The 13296-nt window shown below is 48.9% G+C and overlaps 1 protein-coding gene across 1 annotated transcript in view; it reads right to left on the bottom strand.

Moving 5' to 3' along the window:
* TCF7 (transcription factor 7) overlaps positions 1 to 6568 on the bottom strand; it is a 72753-nt gene extending 66185 nt beyond the window's left edge. The window contains exons 1-3 of the mRNA XM_059825234.1: positions 6371 to 6568; positions 6207 to 6273; positions 5699 to 5808 (exon numbers count right to left, since the gene is read on the bottom strand). Of these exons, the coding sequence (XP_059681217.1) occupies positions 5699 to 5808; positions 6207 to 6273; positions 6371 to 6568 (375 nt within the window). The remainder of the gene's footprint in view (positions 1 to 5698; positions 5809 to 6206; positions 6274 to 6370) is intronic.
* Positions 6569 to 13296: the final 6728 nt, after the last annotated feature.

Raw genomic sequence — 13296 nt, 5'->3', positions numbered from 1 at the left:
GGGATTTGCCAGAGTTTCCACCCCAACGCAGGAAGTTAATGGTGCCTGTAGACTTACGGCAGGAGAGGGACCGCAAGCTGCAAGGCGACAGGCGAGCGCGTCCCAGAGCTCCTTGCCGCCCTCCTGCCGCTCCCCCCCTTCTCTCGGTTAAAGCTTTGGATACCAGACCAACTATGTTCTTTCATCTTGGACAAGTCGTGTGCCGCCAACCCCCCAAACCCTTTGTTCTTCACAGTTGAAATTTCAGAAATATTAATCATTAACATGGATGAGCTTTGGGAGCTTGGGTTGATGTTAGATTTTGCTTTTCTCTCCAAATTCTCAACCGGTTGAGCTAATAACGCTTCACAAACAGCAACAGTTGGAAGCTTGCAGGAATGGTGCCTTTACCATACGTGATCTCATAGCAACTCCCCACCGACAAAGCATCCCATGCCTGGGAAGCCAGTTCCAGGGTAGCCTGCGAAGGAATCCCAGTGGGAGAGCAGATATTGTTGAACTGTCTGAATCACATGCACACTTATTCACATGCACGGATTTACATAAAACTTGCTTTTGTTTCCCTGTGACATTTTTCTTTCTCTTTTTTTCATTCCAAACAATTTTAAAAATAAGGTTATATTAGACCACACACAGGCAGTGCTGTATCATGTCACTGCTTCTTAAGCAGAACTCTCTAATTTATTTCAAAGGGAAGTTCTGCTTCAAAATTGAGGGTGTGATATGAACTCAGAAATTAACACAAGAATTTTCCTTGGGGGGGAACCAAGGCTGAATCAGGCATGCAATAAATGACCTCGGAAGCCCTGTGCCTTGGTACATCCACCTATCCGACATTCTGTTTTAATATAAAAAATTATTTTCACCATTATCCTATTTCAAGCTAGGTAGAAGAGCTGGAAGAATTAGATTCGCTCTGGTCAGGAGGGAAGAAATTACTCATCTGCCTGTCTGCCAGGATGTCCATCGACAGCCACCGCTCTCCTAATGCTTTCTGCCAGGGATATTAAAATTTATGGGGACAGAGTACTGTCCCGGTGAGGTCCCATAGCTGCCAGGGAACCTGGCTGGGATGCTGCTGGCGATGTTGCTCTCCCACAGCAGCAGGCACTGTTGGGAATGTGCGGAGCTACTGGTCGCTTGCAGCTGCCCTCCCTCCACGCGCAACATCTGGAGAGGGATGCAGCAGCGACAAATCCCCATCACAAGGCGACTCCAGGCAGTTTTCCCACTGGTTTCAACAGGATCAGAACTTGACACAGGAAAAAGCAATACTAAACTATTGCCCTGACAGTGCAAGCTAGGACATAAAGACCTCTACAGAGAAGCAGCTGAGCTGCAGATTTCCTCCTGCCAACTGCTGCGGGGGCACCAGCCTCCTGCAAAGGGATGGAGCAGCCTTGGGGGAAGGGGGCTGCAGCAGAAGAAGCCGTGTCCCAGGGCTCAGCCGCTGCCTGAGCTTCTGTCCTGCAAAGGGCAGCAGGAGACTTTCAGCTCCATGCTTTTTGACCTCATGTTAGACATTCGGGACCTGTGGCCCCAGGCCAGCAGTAACTGCACTTTCATCTTGCCCTGCCCAAGGGGACATTTCAAATCCTCTGAACAGGAACCAAGCTCAGGGAGCCCGGCCGACCACAGGGACCAGGCTCTGAACGTCGGCGTCATTTCCTAGGCCTGCCGTCTCATTCGGGGACTCCAGATGTGCAGAGCTTGGGAAGGTACCACCACCCTTCTGCTCCCACGTCAGACAACTCTGAGCTCTGGCTAGACAACTCAATAATGAAGAAAATTAGGTAGTGTCTGCTTTCCAAGGAAACAGAGGCCCTTGGACCTCTGTTTCTCACACAGACAGAAAGTCCAGTGCCTTAACTTTATGTATAAAACATTTTAATTCTGCCTTCACACACCCCACATGCTCGCTATACGCAACAGAGGTGCACAGAGGTGTAAAGAGCTCCCCTGGGAGCTCTCCCACCCACTGCAGTGGGGAGAGCTTGTGCCCTACATACGGGACAGCACGGCTCATTCCCCTATTTTATAAACCTATTTACAAAAGGAACTTAAAGGAACTTATAAGTGCTCCTTCTACCATTTAACTACCACATGGTACAAGATATAACAATGTTCAGAAAACCCCCTCGGGTCTAAACTCAATTATACAACTGTAGCAAGAAAAATATTTTAATCTGATCAAAGTGTTAACATGTTTGACCATGTCTGACCTCTAAGGTTTGTAACCACCTAAAAGGCTGATGTTCTTACTAAGGATGTACCTTAATTTGATTTAAAGTCATTTGTACTATTTAAAAAAGGATATAGTTTTATGATTTTACATTTCATTTAGAAAAACAGTTCCTCAACTTGTTAATATTCTTTGGAAGTTTCTTGCAGATTTTTAACTGGCAAATCCTATATATTCCACTCTGGGAAAAGCTGGACTTCGCAAGAGTCGGGAGAGTCAAAGCGGAGCCATGAACCACCACGCATGTGACACCTGGGAGCCGGGTGAGAAACGGTTCTCCTGGTGCCTTGCAAAATTTCGAGTTTTCAGATGCGTGCACAGCCTGCGTTTGAGATGCTCTTAACACCCTTCACCGAGAGCGTGCCCTCCCCAGCGCTGGGGTTCACAGCACGCTCCCAAAACACGGGACGCCCAGGCTCAGCCCGCTGCCTTGTCCCCCCCAGCTCCAGGAGCACCTTCACCTGCACACCCTGGCCACCCCCCAGTCCTCCTTTCTCTCTCTGATAGCTCTACTGCCAGTCCAGGCTACTTGTGCATGCCCAAACCAGCATCGCTCTAGCTGAATTACCCGAAACCAGCATTTGCCACCTGCAGCAAAGGTTGGCCCACCGAGACGAACGCTCGGGATCTGCCCACAGCGGGGGGGGCTCCTGCCCACATCCTGCTGCTCGCTGGGGACGTCAGCCGGGCTTGGCATTGCTGCTGATGTCGGGTACCCAGACACGTTCAGTGCATCACTCCGGAGCGACATCAGAGCATGTACATAACACAAGTGGGTGTGTTTTGGTTAAAAAGAGACAATTTTGGCTGGGGAGATGCGGGCAGCCTCGCAGGATGCCGGGGTGAGCTGTGTAACAGTTAGCGGGCTACAACCGCCTTGAGGGAAACAAAGCAAAAGTGATGCTGCTGAGAAAACAAGAAAGAAAAAAGGAAAGCAGCACACCGGTAATGCCGGTAGCGACACACCCACCCAGGCAGGCGCTCCGGGCTGGCTCCGGCGCCGCTCGCAGCACTGGGGTTCGGAGGGAGCCGGCAGAAAAAAAATGTGGTTTTATGGTGCGTCGCAGGGCGGGGGTTCAACCCGCAGCCTCAGTGCCGGCCACCTTTCGTCTGTCAGGGAGCTGTGTTATATTTTTCAATCAGTTAAATCTAAAGCCCTGATGGTTTGCCAAAGTACTCCTGGGTTAGTTTTTAAAAATTTTTATTTCTGAGGATTCTGAAATTAACCCTAGCTGCAAACAACCGTTTCCAGGAAGCCCCATTAACCAAAACACAATCTCCACTACCAAGTGCACGCATGACTGCGGTACGTAATCCCATTCACTCACCGAACCCTCCTCCCCTAGTCTACTTGCGCTAAAGTGTTAATTAAACACACTTTTATGGATGGTTAAGTATCTGCAATCTTCGGTCACAGATCTGACCTCCTCAATTATTGGAAGCAGCCACCAGATTATAGCCCGCACTTTATATAATATACACAGCTGTAATAAATCTATATGAGAGCAATACATAATTTACTATGATAACCTTTGCACAGTCAATATAAATACAAAATTGCCCAGGAAGATATATCAGAATAGCAACTGTACCAAGATGAAAGACCAAGTCAAGGAAGAAATCTTCCAGTGTCTGTTAGGTAACCAATTTTTAGCTGAAAACATCAAATCAGCCTTTTAAGTCACGCAACATAAACCACCGCAGGATCCGAACAGGCCTAAGTAAAGCCGGCTGACAGTGGATGATTTCTGCGGCTCCCAGGGGATGGGATCATTCCTTCTCCACTACTCAGTTTTCTCCCCTTCCAGTTCTCCACACTCTATTTACTCCTCTCTGTCGCTCCGACAGGAACCTCTTAGGTTTGTATTACATTATCAAGGGGAAAGGCGATTCCCAATCCACAACCTACTTTTTGGCTTAATTGCTAATAAATAGGCTATTGTACTTTGTGGCCCTTCTAGTAAGGGTTTAAGATTAAAAGAAGTATTCTACTACAGCAAATAGCTGCTGGGCTAATGTAACTCTGAATTTACCCAGATTTTATACCAGGGAGCAAACTAAATGCGTTTAAAATAAGACAAATTTAGTAACATCGTTTAAAATATATCAAGGAGAGAGCAACTTAGTATTTTAGAGGGGGATACCTGGCACCTGGAGGAAGGGACAGGAGGTGGGAAGCAACAAAAGAAATACTTATTTGGATTACAACACTGTACATTGCCCCTGCCTTGCAAACGCACCTTTTCTTGCTGTAAACTGAAGGAAGACTTCAAAGTTTAGGGACAGATCCTCAGTATCTGCGAACCGACTTTGGCAAAGCTACGGCAGTCTGCAGCGGGGGAAATCGGCTCCCCCAAGAAGGGCCGTGCTGGGGTACGGGCAGGCTCACGGAGGGACCTGTCTCCTCCTGCCGCGCAGGCCAGCGGGGCCGGGCGGGAGGACACAGCAGTCGTTTCAGTGAACAGTATTTCATCGCTCCGAGTTTCATACCCCACGATCCTTCAATTTTTCATAACGCCAGTTTAACATCCTACCCCTCCAGCGAACAAATGGTTGAAATCAAGGAGGACATTATATATTCTTTTAAACCTTACCCCTTGAAAGGTTAAAAACTAAAACTGAAATAAACCGAAGGATGTTCTGTTCTTATTTACCGACTGCAAATGCAGAAGAACATCTGAAATGAATGTAGCAATGCCAGCTCCCCAGGAGCGACAGGAGCACTATCTGCTGCAATGTCATGACATTTTCTGAAGTTCTGATAGAGAGGGTGATGGGAAATGACAGCTTTTGCAGAGAAGCCTTTAGTTTAATTATTCAGATAGCAAAACTTATAAACATTAGAATATAGAGAATTACTAAAGCTCATTTGACCCAAGAGGGAAAAAACTTTACAGGAAGAAGAGGGGGTCCTCCAGCAGCATTAAGCCTTTTCCTAAAAACCTCTACTGCCATTTTAGAAGCAAAAGATCCACTTTCTGGGCCGTCACCCGTAACAGAGCCCTAACCGAAGGCAGACCAAAACCTGGCCATTTTACAAGCAGATAATGTCGAACTAAAGTTAAGCTGCGGGACCTACCCCTGAACACAAACGCCAGAAGCTGCTCGCCTCCAAAGCCTGTGACCCAGAAAAAGGAAGGGGCATTCTTACACTAGATATTAGGGTTTGATTGCTGGGGGATTAAAGGCGGACCTAGAGGATGGGGAGATTGGAAAAGAAGCTCCTCCAGCAAACTTGGAGTGAAGCAAGGCGCTTGCTGCCGAGCGTCTTTCCCCCTTCCCCACTCCTTCTCCCTTCGGCTCGGACAGAAGAGCGCCCGGGCGTTTTAGAAACAGGGCTGCAGTTTCTCAGGATAAAAAAAAACCAACATGTGTAGGTGCCTGCCCGATACCTACAACATACTTCAGCACTGAGAGAGGCCACGAAACTTCTCCATAAGGAGAGGATGAACTCACCAGAGGTGACATAGATCCATTTGGCAGGTAAGGGTCTGAGAGCATTAGGAAAGGGTAGCCAGAATACGCAGATCCTTTATACATCCCTGGGTCCTGATGCTTCATACCTGCTAAAATCAAAGTTCCCCGTCAAGATTTGCCTTATGACAGGTGATTCCTCCACCTGTCAGGGGCCGCCGAAGAGGTTACGCCACGTTTTGGGAGTCTTTTTGCCCCGTACTCCTCGGAGAGGGTGCCGGGGGGGTGCCAGAGCCCCCCGGGGCGCGGGGTCCCGCAGTGGGTGCACTGGGAAGCCTCGCTGCTGACAGGAGCGGCTTTCCGCGGGGGGGCTGCGGCGGCCAGGCCGGCACCCCGCACTCCCGGGGGCGGCAGGGCTGGGGGCCCAGGGGGCTCAGCCACCCCGGGGGTGGCGGGCCGGGGCAGGCCGGCGGGGCCCGGGGACGGACACACACACACACACACATACCCCCCCCCCCCCGCCCCGGACGCGGGGGTCGCTGCCACTAACCATCATCCATGTGGTCCGGGAGCTTCTCCTGATAAACCCTCTGCGGATCCTGCACACGCCTGATGGCCTGCATGGGGAGGAGAGAGAGCGGCAGAGCGGGGGCTGGCGGGGCGGGGGGCGCGGGGCCGGGGCGGGGGCGGCGCGGCGCGGCCGGCCGGGCTCACCTCGGGGTCGGCGGCGGCGGCGGCCGGGCTGCCGCTGCCCTCGGACTCGTTCACCAGCGAGGACTTGAGGTCGGCCAGGTCGCGCTCCGTGAAGGCGTTCTCGGGGATCTTCTCCTCCTGCTCGCCCTCGTCCTTGAAGGCCAGCATCTCGTCGGTGGCCCCCAGGTCGTCCCCGCCGCCGCTGCCCAGCTGCGGCATTTTCCTCCCGCCGCTCCCTCCCGAGCCGCGCAGCAACTTTCCCGGCGAGTATTGTTCTCCGCCGCCCGGATCAAGCCCTTCGCAATTTTTTTTTTCTCCCTCAATTTTTTTTTTTTCCCCTCTTGAAAAAAAAAATTTGCTCCCTCTTGAAATTTTTCTCTTTAAAGTTTTTTTCTTTCTCTTTTCCAACTTTTAAACTTTTCCCTTTAGTTCTCCCCTTTTCAAATTCCCTTTAAATCCTTCCTTAAAAAAAAAAAATCAGTATAATTATTTTTCCTTCTTAAATCTTTTCCTCCCCCCCTCCCTCCCTCCCCCGGCGGCTCGCGGGGGGCTCGGCAGGCTGCGGGCGGGCGTCGCGGGATGCCGGGCTCGACAGGCCCCCCCCGTGCCGCCCCCCACCCCCCCGAGCCCCGGAAAGTTTCCCTGGGAGCAGCGGGCGCCGGCGGCAGCCAAAGGCACGGAGCGCCCGGTGCCTGTGTGCGAGCGCGGCGGCGCGGCGGCCAAGGGCTGCCGACATCAAAGCGGCCGCCGGGTGATTGGCAGCTCCGGGGAGGGGCCGGGGGCGGGCGCACACACACGCGCGCGCACACACACACGCGCGCGCGCACACACGCAGACACACACGCACACCCCCCACACACCCCGCACACACGCTCCGACGCGGAGCGCCTGCCTTAAAGGGACCGCCAGCCCGCCCCGCCGCGCTATAGCGGGGTCACCCCCCCCAGCGGCCCGGCACGGGGAGGTGGGACCCCGCCGGCCCCCGCAGTGCCCGCCCGGCCCGGCCGCGGGTGGGGGGGCGGTTTGGGGGTGCGGGGTGGTCCGACGGTGGGCGGCTCTGGGGGCTCGGTGCAGCCCCCGGCTATGTGCGCGCATCTGTACACAGACGTGTACGCGCGGGCACCGCTGCTCACACATCTGTACGCACACCTGTGCCCACACGTGTGCACACACATGTCTGCACACACATCTGTGCCCACACGCATCTGCGCACGCACTGCTGCGCACACATCTGTGCGCACACATCTGTGCCCGCACACTTCTGTGCCCACACACTTCTGTGCACACATATCTGTGCACACACACATCTGTGCACACACACTTCTGCGCACACACTTCTGCGCACACACTTCTGTGCACACACACTTCTGCACACACACTTCTGTGCACACATATCTGTGCGCACACACTTCTGCACACACACTTCTGTGCACACACTTCTGTGCACACACACTTCTGCACACACACTTCTGTGCACACACATCTGTGCACACACACTTCTGCACACACACTTCTGTGCACACACACTTCTGTGTGCATACATCTGTGCCCACACACCTCTGCGCACTCACTTCTGTGCACACGTCTGTGCAGACACATCTGTGCCCACACACTTCTGTGTGCACACCCACATCTGTGCACACACACTTCTGCACACACTCATCTGCACACATACCTGCGTGCCCACATCTGCACATGCATCTGGATATGTAGGTGCTTATCTGCACACATGCAGCTGCACACACATCTGCATGCACACCTCTTCACACGTGTCCACGCATGGCTCCGTGTGCGCACGTCTGCTCGTGAACAGTCTCTACAGGTGCGTCAGCACGCATCCGCGTCTGCGCAGCCCCATGCACATCTCCACAGGTGTCTGTGTGTACATCTACACGCACATCTGTACACACACATCAGCACGCACAGCTACACATCTGGCACACGCAAGCACTAACACGCCTACACACACGCCAGTGGGATCCATACGCGTCCCCGAACATATCAGCACAAGGGAGCACACGACTGCACAGATCAGCACACACAAACACATCAGCACACACACATCTGCACGCAGAAACACATCCGTACACACAAACATATCTGCATGCTCAGATTTGCCCACGAATCTACAAGCACACATCAGCAGCACACAACTAAACACAGAGGACAGAAGTCTGTCCGTGGAGCTGCAGACACACATCCGCATGTGCATGTGTGCTCACACAGAGACACATCACGACGTGAACGTGTGCTCACAGACACACATCAGGACGTGTACGTGCGCTCAGAGACACACATCAGGACGTCTATCTGTGCACACACAGACACACATCAACACATATATGTGTGCACACACAGAGACACATCGGGACGTGTACGTGTGCTCACAGGCACACATCAGCACGCGTATGTGTGCACACACAGAGACGCATCACTACGTGTGGGTGTGCTGACAGCCACATCACGACATGTATGTGCACACACACACACATCAGGACATGTACGTGTGCACACAGACACACATGAACACGTATACGTGTGCACACACAGAGACACATCACGACGTGTACGTGTGCACACAGACACACATCAACACGTATATGTGTGCACACACAGAGGCACATCATGGTGTGGGTGTGCTCACAGACACATCATGTCATGTACGTGTGCACACAAACGCACATCAGCACGGATATGTGTGCACACACAGACACACGTCGGGACCTGCATGTGTGCACATAGACACACATCAACACGTATATGTGTGCACACACAGACACACGTTGGGACGCGTATGTGTGCATGTAGACACACATCAACACATATATGTGTGCACACACAGACACACATCAGCAGGTGTATATGTGCACACATGCATGTGTGCCCACACCAGTCGCCTGTTCCCGGCGGTGGGAGCGCGCAGCGCGCACAGGCACGCGTGGGTGCCGATGGCCACGCAGAGCGCACCCTGGGCGCAGGGGTGCCATCGCTCCCTCATCCCCGGCCCCTTCGGAGGCACAGACGTGACGTCGGATCACAGAAAATTATTAGTTTTCCTGACTGGCCCCGAGGGTCAGGAAACATGAAATTACCATCTTCGCAGCCAATTTCGAAGACACTAGACACTTCTGTGTCGGCGTCGGAGGGTTTTTTTAAGCAGTTCCCATGGAAAAGGAAACTCCCCATCTCTTCTGATCGCATACGACAGGTCCTGTGCATGTCTCCGGTAGCTTAAAACAACACACCGATATTTATTTTCCTTAATTAAGATTGCATAAGATAGCCCTGGGTCCTGGAGACTTTTCTACAGACTGTAATGACGCCATGTAAATTGTTTTTTATGACCCAATATACTACATATTGTCACATTCAGCCCTTGAATAGGAAGCTAAAAATCTCGGTCCCTATTTTTCTTGTTAATTAGGGTATTATTACTAGGGATGTAATCTCATTACTTTTTGGGGAGGAGAAGAACTAGTTGGAGCCACTTTGAAAAGTACTGAATATATTTAAATGAAGCAAAATCCGTCTTTCTGCTAATTGCTGATTTTGCATGACACAGAATTATTGTTCTGATTTAGGGGGCTCGGTTGACGCTGGGCAAAGGGAGGTGGGAGAGGGAAAGGGTGCTGGTTGCTTTTTGCCTGCTCGGCTCTCCCATCCAAATGAAGGAGCGGGCTACCCCATAGGAAACTCCGTCTGCAAATTTCCATTCTTTTAAACATCACAAAAATAAAATAAGCTGCAGCCGCTTTGAGAAATAATCATTTGAATGAAATATTTGCTACTTTAAGAGGGTTTTTTTTTTCTTTCAGATGATCCTCTTGTTTTGCATGTGAAAAAAATCGTCTGAGATTTACAGCCCTCCCAAATGGAGATAAAGCCTTGGCAATGAGTTGGAAACCTGTTGTAATCTGTGATCCAGGAAACAAAGAGCCTCATTAATGCAGAGACTTTGGTGAGCCTTTGATGTTAGCTAGCATAGCATTCACTCTCAGTTCCATTTGCATTTAAACATTCATAAAAACATCATCTCTGCTTCCTTTGCCTTAAGCAATTTGGGAGTAAAGTATAGCTGCTATTTAAAGAAACCCACTGTGGTGAGGCTTAGAATACAAATATCACATAATCTTCAAGCAGAGCAAATATTTTATCCTACATTTCTGGTGGGCGCATTTAATAATATTATATTTAAGACCCAAAATAAAAGATCCATCTTATTTTCATTACCCTTACACTACATATTGGAGTGAAAAGAGAAAAGGGGCCTTGTTAATTCTAAATATACCACGTACCAATTTGTGGAAGGAAGAGAATCCAGAGGATTTTACATTATTTGCAGGAGCTGGATTTTTGAAAACTGCACGCCTACAGCAAGGTGCCTAAATCCATATTTAGGCACACAACCCTGAAAATTTTGAACAAGGTGGGTTTTTTTTTAATATATAAGTAGTTTTGTGAACTGCAGAGTCTTCATCCTGGTTTTAGAATGGAGTCAAAAAAGATTTTTTTTTTTCCTTTTAACAAACAGAAGTGTAAAAGTAAAATAGTAAAAGATCAGAATAAGCCTAACAAGTGGAGATTTTCTTCCAAGAGAAGGCACTGTTGCTCCCAGATGGCATTCCTGAGGGAATGGCAGCATGTGGGGAATTTGGGGAATCACTTAGAAAACAAAGGCGTATCTCTGTTATTCTTTTCAAAAGTCTTATTCACAAACACACCTATGAGAAGTGGAACAGGGCTAAAAATATCGGCGTTGCCTTGACTTGGTGTTTGGGAATATTCAACTCAGTTTGTCCACCTTCACTGTACCATTAAAAATAACAGAGCGAGTTGAAATTGATCCCGTCACATCGAAAGCTCTTTATGCTTTTCACTCTTAGGAGCAAATACAAGGAAATCTTTATGTTTGGTGCTGTGAGGCAGTTCAGCCAGACTGATGTTTTAAGCATTATAAGCAAGTTTCCTATATGATGAATATCCAAAATTAAAAACTGAAATGGAAAACACTTAAAAACAACTTTACCTTGGATAAAATATTTCTGGAGCTGGATCAAAGTAAAACAAAAAGCCTGGCTTACTTGTCAGATCATATCTGCACTGAACTTCAAGGTTTGATTTGTATTATTTACATGGAAAAGGTCCCAAGAAACCAATTTGGCACTAAGTATCTTCATTACGTTTTTTCGCTTGTATGGGTGATTAAATCAATCTAGGGTTCCTATTTTAATTTTTTTGGAAAGGTGCAGCCATCTGTGAATTGAGGAACTTTTCTGATGTCATCTTTGTGCTTCAGACATACTTTTTTCCCCCTCCTTTTGTTTTTTTTTCAATAAGAAGACTTTTAAAGGAGCATGTTTGTTTCACTGTTAGAGTTTCTAACTGTCCTTCCAGTAACTGTTTAGAATTAAAGGCGTATAATAACTTTTTAGAACATTTTAACTGTAACACCTGCAGATAACAGTAAACCGGATTAAATTACAACCAAGGCTGCCTGGCTGTCAGTCCATCTATTCCTCATCCTGCATTTATCAGCATGTTCTCTGAATACCGTGTGTGAAACTCAGCACGTGCATTTTTGTACCGCGCTACGCACAGCGGCATTACGTGGCTTCACCGTGCACATTATATTAAGTGAAGCCTCTCCTTTAAAGTCAATGTAAATGTTGCCACTAACTTCTCTTAGGTTAGGGTTTCACCTTTTGTTCTTTGAAAGGGGCTTCAGAGTGAAGCACTTGGATGTATTTAATTGAGTTTGTTTGTTTTCCTCAGTTCTTTGTTCATTTAATACAATCAGTTTGGAGTAGCTCCCATTTTACTCTCTTTGGACACATTTTATCCTCTCATACAAGTTCGTTTGATGTGGGTAAGGGACACATCTATCCCCGGCAGGTTGAACGTCCTACATCTGCCTTCCTATTTCATTGTATTGGCAGCAAATACATTTCCCCGATATGCCTACACAATTCAAAGTATGCTTTAATTTAAAACCAGATTTATTTCAGCATGGTTTTTTTGTAGCCAATTAATCAATTCTCTACTAACAAAGGAACCTTCTAAATATTTACCATTCTTTTGGAGACAAACGTTTGCACGATCGTCCCATAAGGGTGGCTTGATTGATAGATTGGCAGTGCAAATGTTTCAGATGAGCCGGATGAGAAGTCCTGTGCGAGGTTCCAGCTGGGAGCAGGAGCTCCTGGAGGATAGGCTGGTACCGGCTGCACTAATCCTGGCAAGTGACCAGAGTAAATCAGGCCACTGAAAGCTCTGTTTTGCCCAAAGGGGTTTACGCTGGTGTAATTACTTCAGCATAGTCATAGCAGGAACATTTCCTTAGTCTAGACAAGCTCTAATAGGTAAAATAGATCTATCGTTTGCAACTGAAACATCTCGACCCAGCTGAGGTGAGGGCAAAGCGTCGCGTTCTTCTTTCCACTTTGCCTTTCCTCTGCTCACGTGCGCCCGGGTACAGCAGGATTTTGTGGTTGTTCGAGCATCCTCCAGTTTTGTTGGTCTGCGATAGAAAAAAGGGTCAAACGGCTCAGCCGTTTCCCTACTTGATTCACTCTGCCCATCTTAATCTTGCACGATTTTAAGTGTTTATTTGACTTCATGCATTGATCTAAATGTACTTAAAGGATTCACTGGCATTTGCCAAAAGATTGCTTTTAAAATACCAACGGAAAATTGACTCCCTGACATTGCAATATTTTGGTTGCTTTCGAATGTCTACATGCTTTTCTGGAAATGTTTCCAGCTGTTAGGACTGGAGACTCCTTTTTTCCCCCTTGGGAGGCAAGATGCGAAGGCACTGCAGTCTGCCGACTGGGGTCAGCATCCTGCTTTCTCCAGGAAAAGAATATAATCTCTCTCAAAAGACTTCATCAGATGTCAAAATCCGTAGTGTGAAATCCGTTTTGGAGATGGTGATCTTTGGACAACTC

This window comes from Gavia stellata, chromosome 16, assembly GCF_030936135.1.
Source record: "Gavia stellata isolate bGavSte3 chromosome 16, bGavSte3.hap2, whole genome shotgun sequence".
Taxonomy (NCBI): domain Eukaryota; kingdom Metazoa; phylum Chordata; class Aves; order Gaviiformes; family Gaviidae; genus Gavia; species Gavia stellata.
Note: the sequence above shows the minus strand (reverse complement) of the source record. Positions and strands in the feature narration are given on the sequence as shown.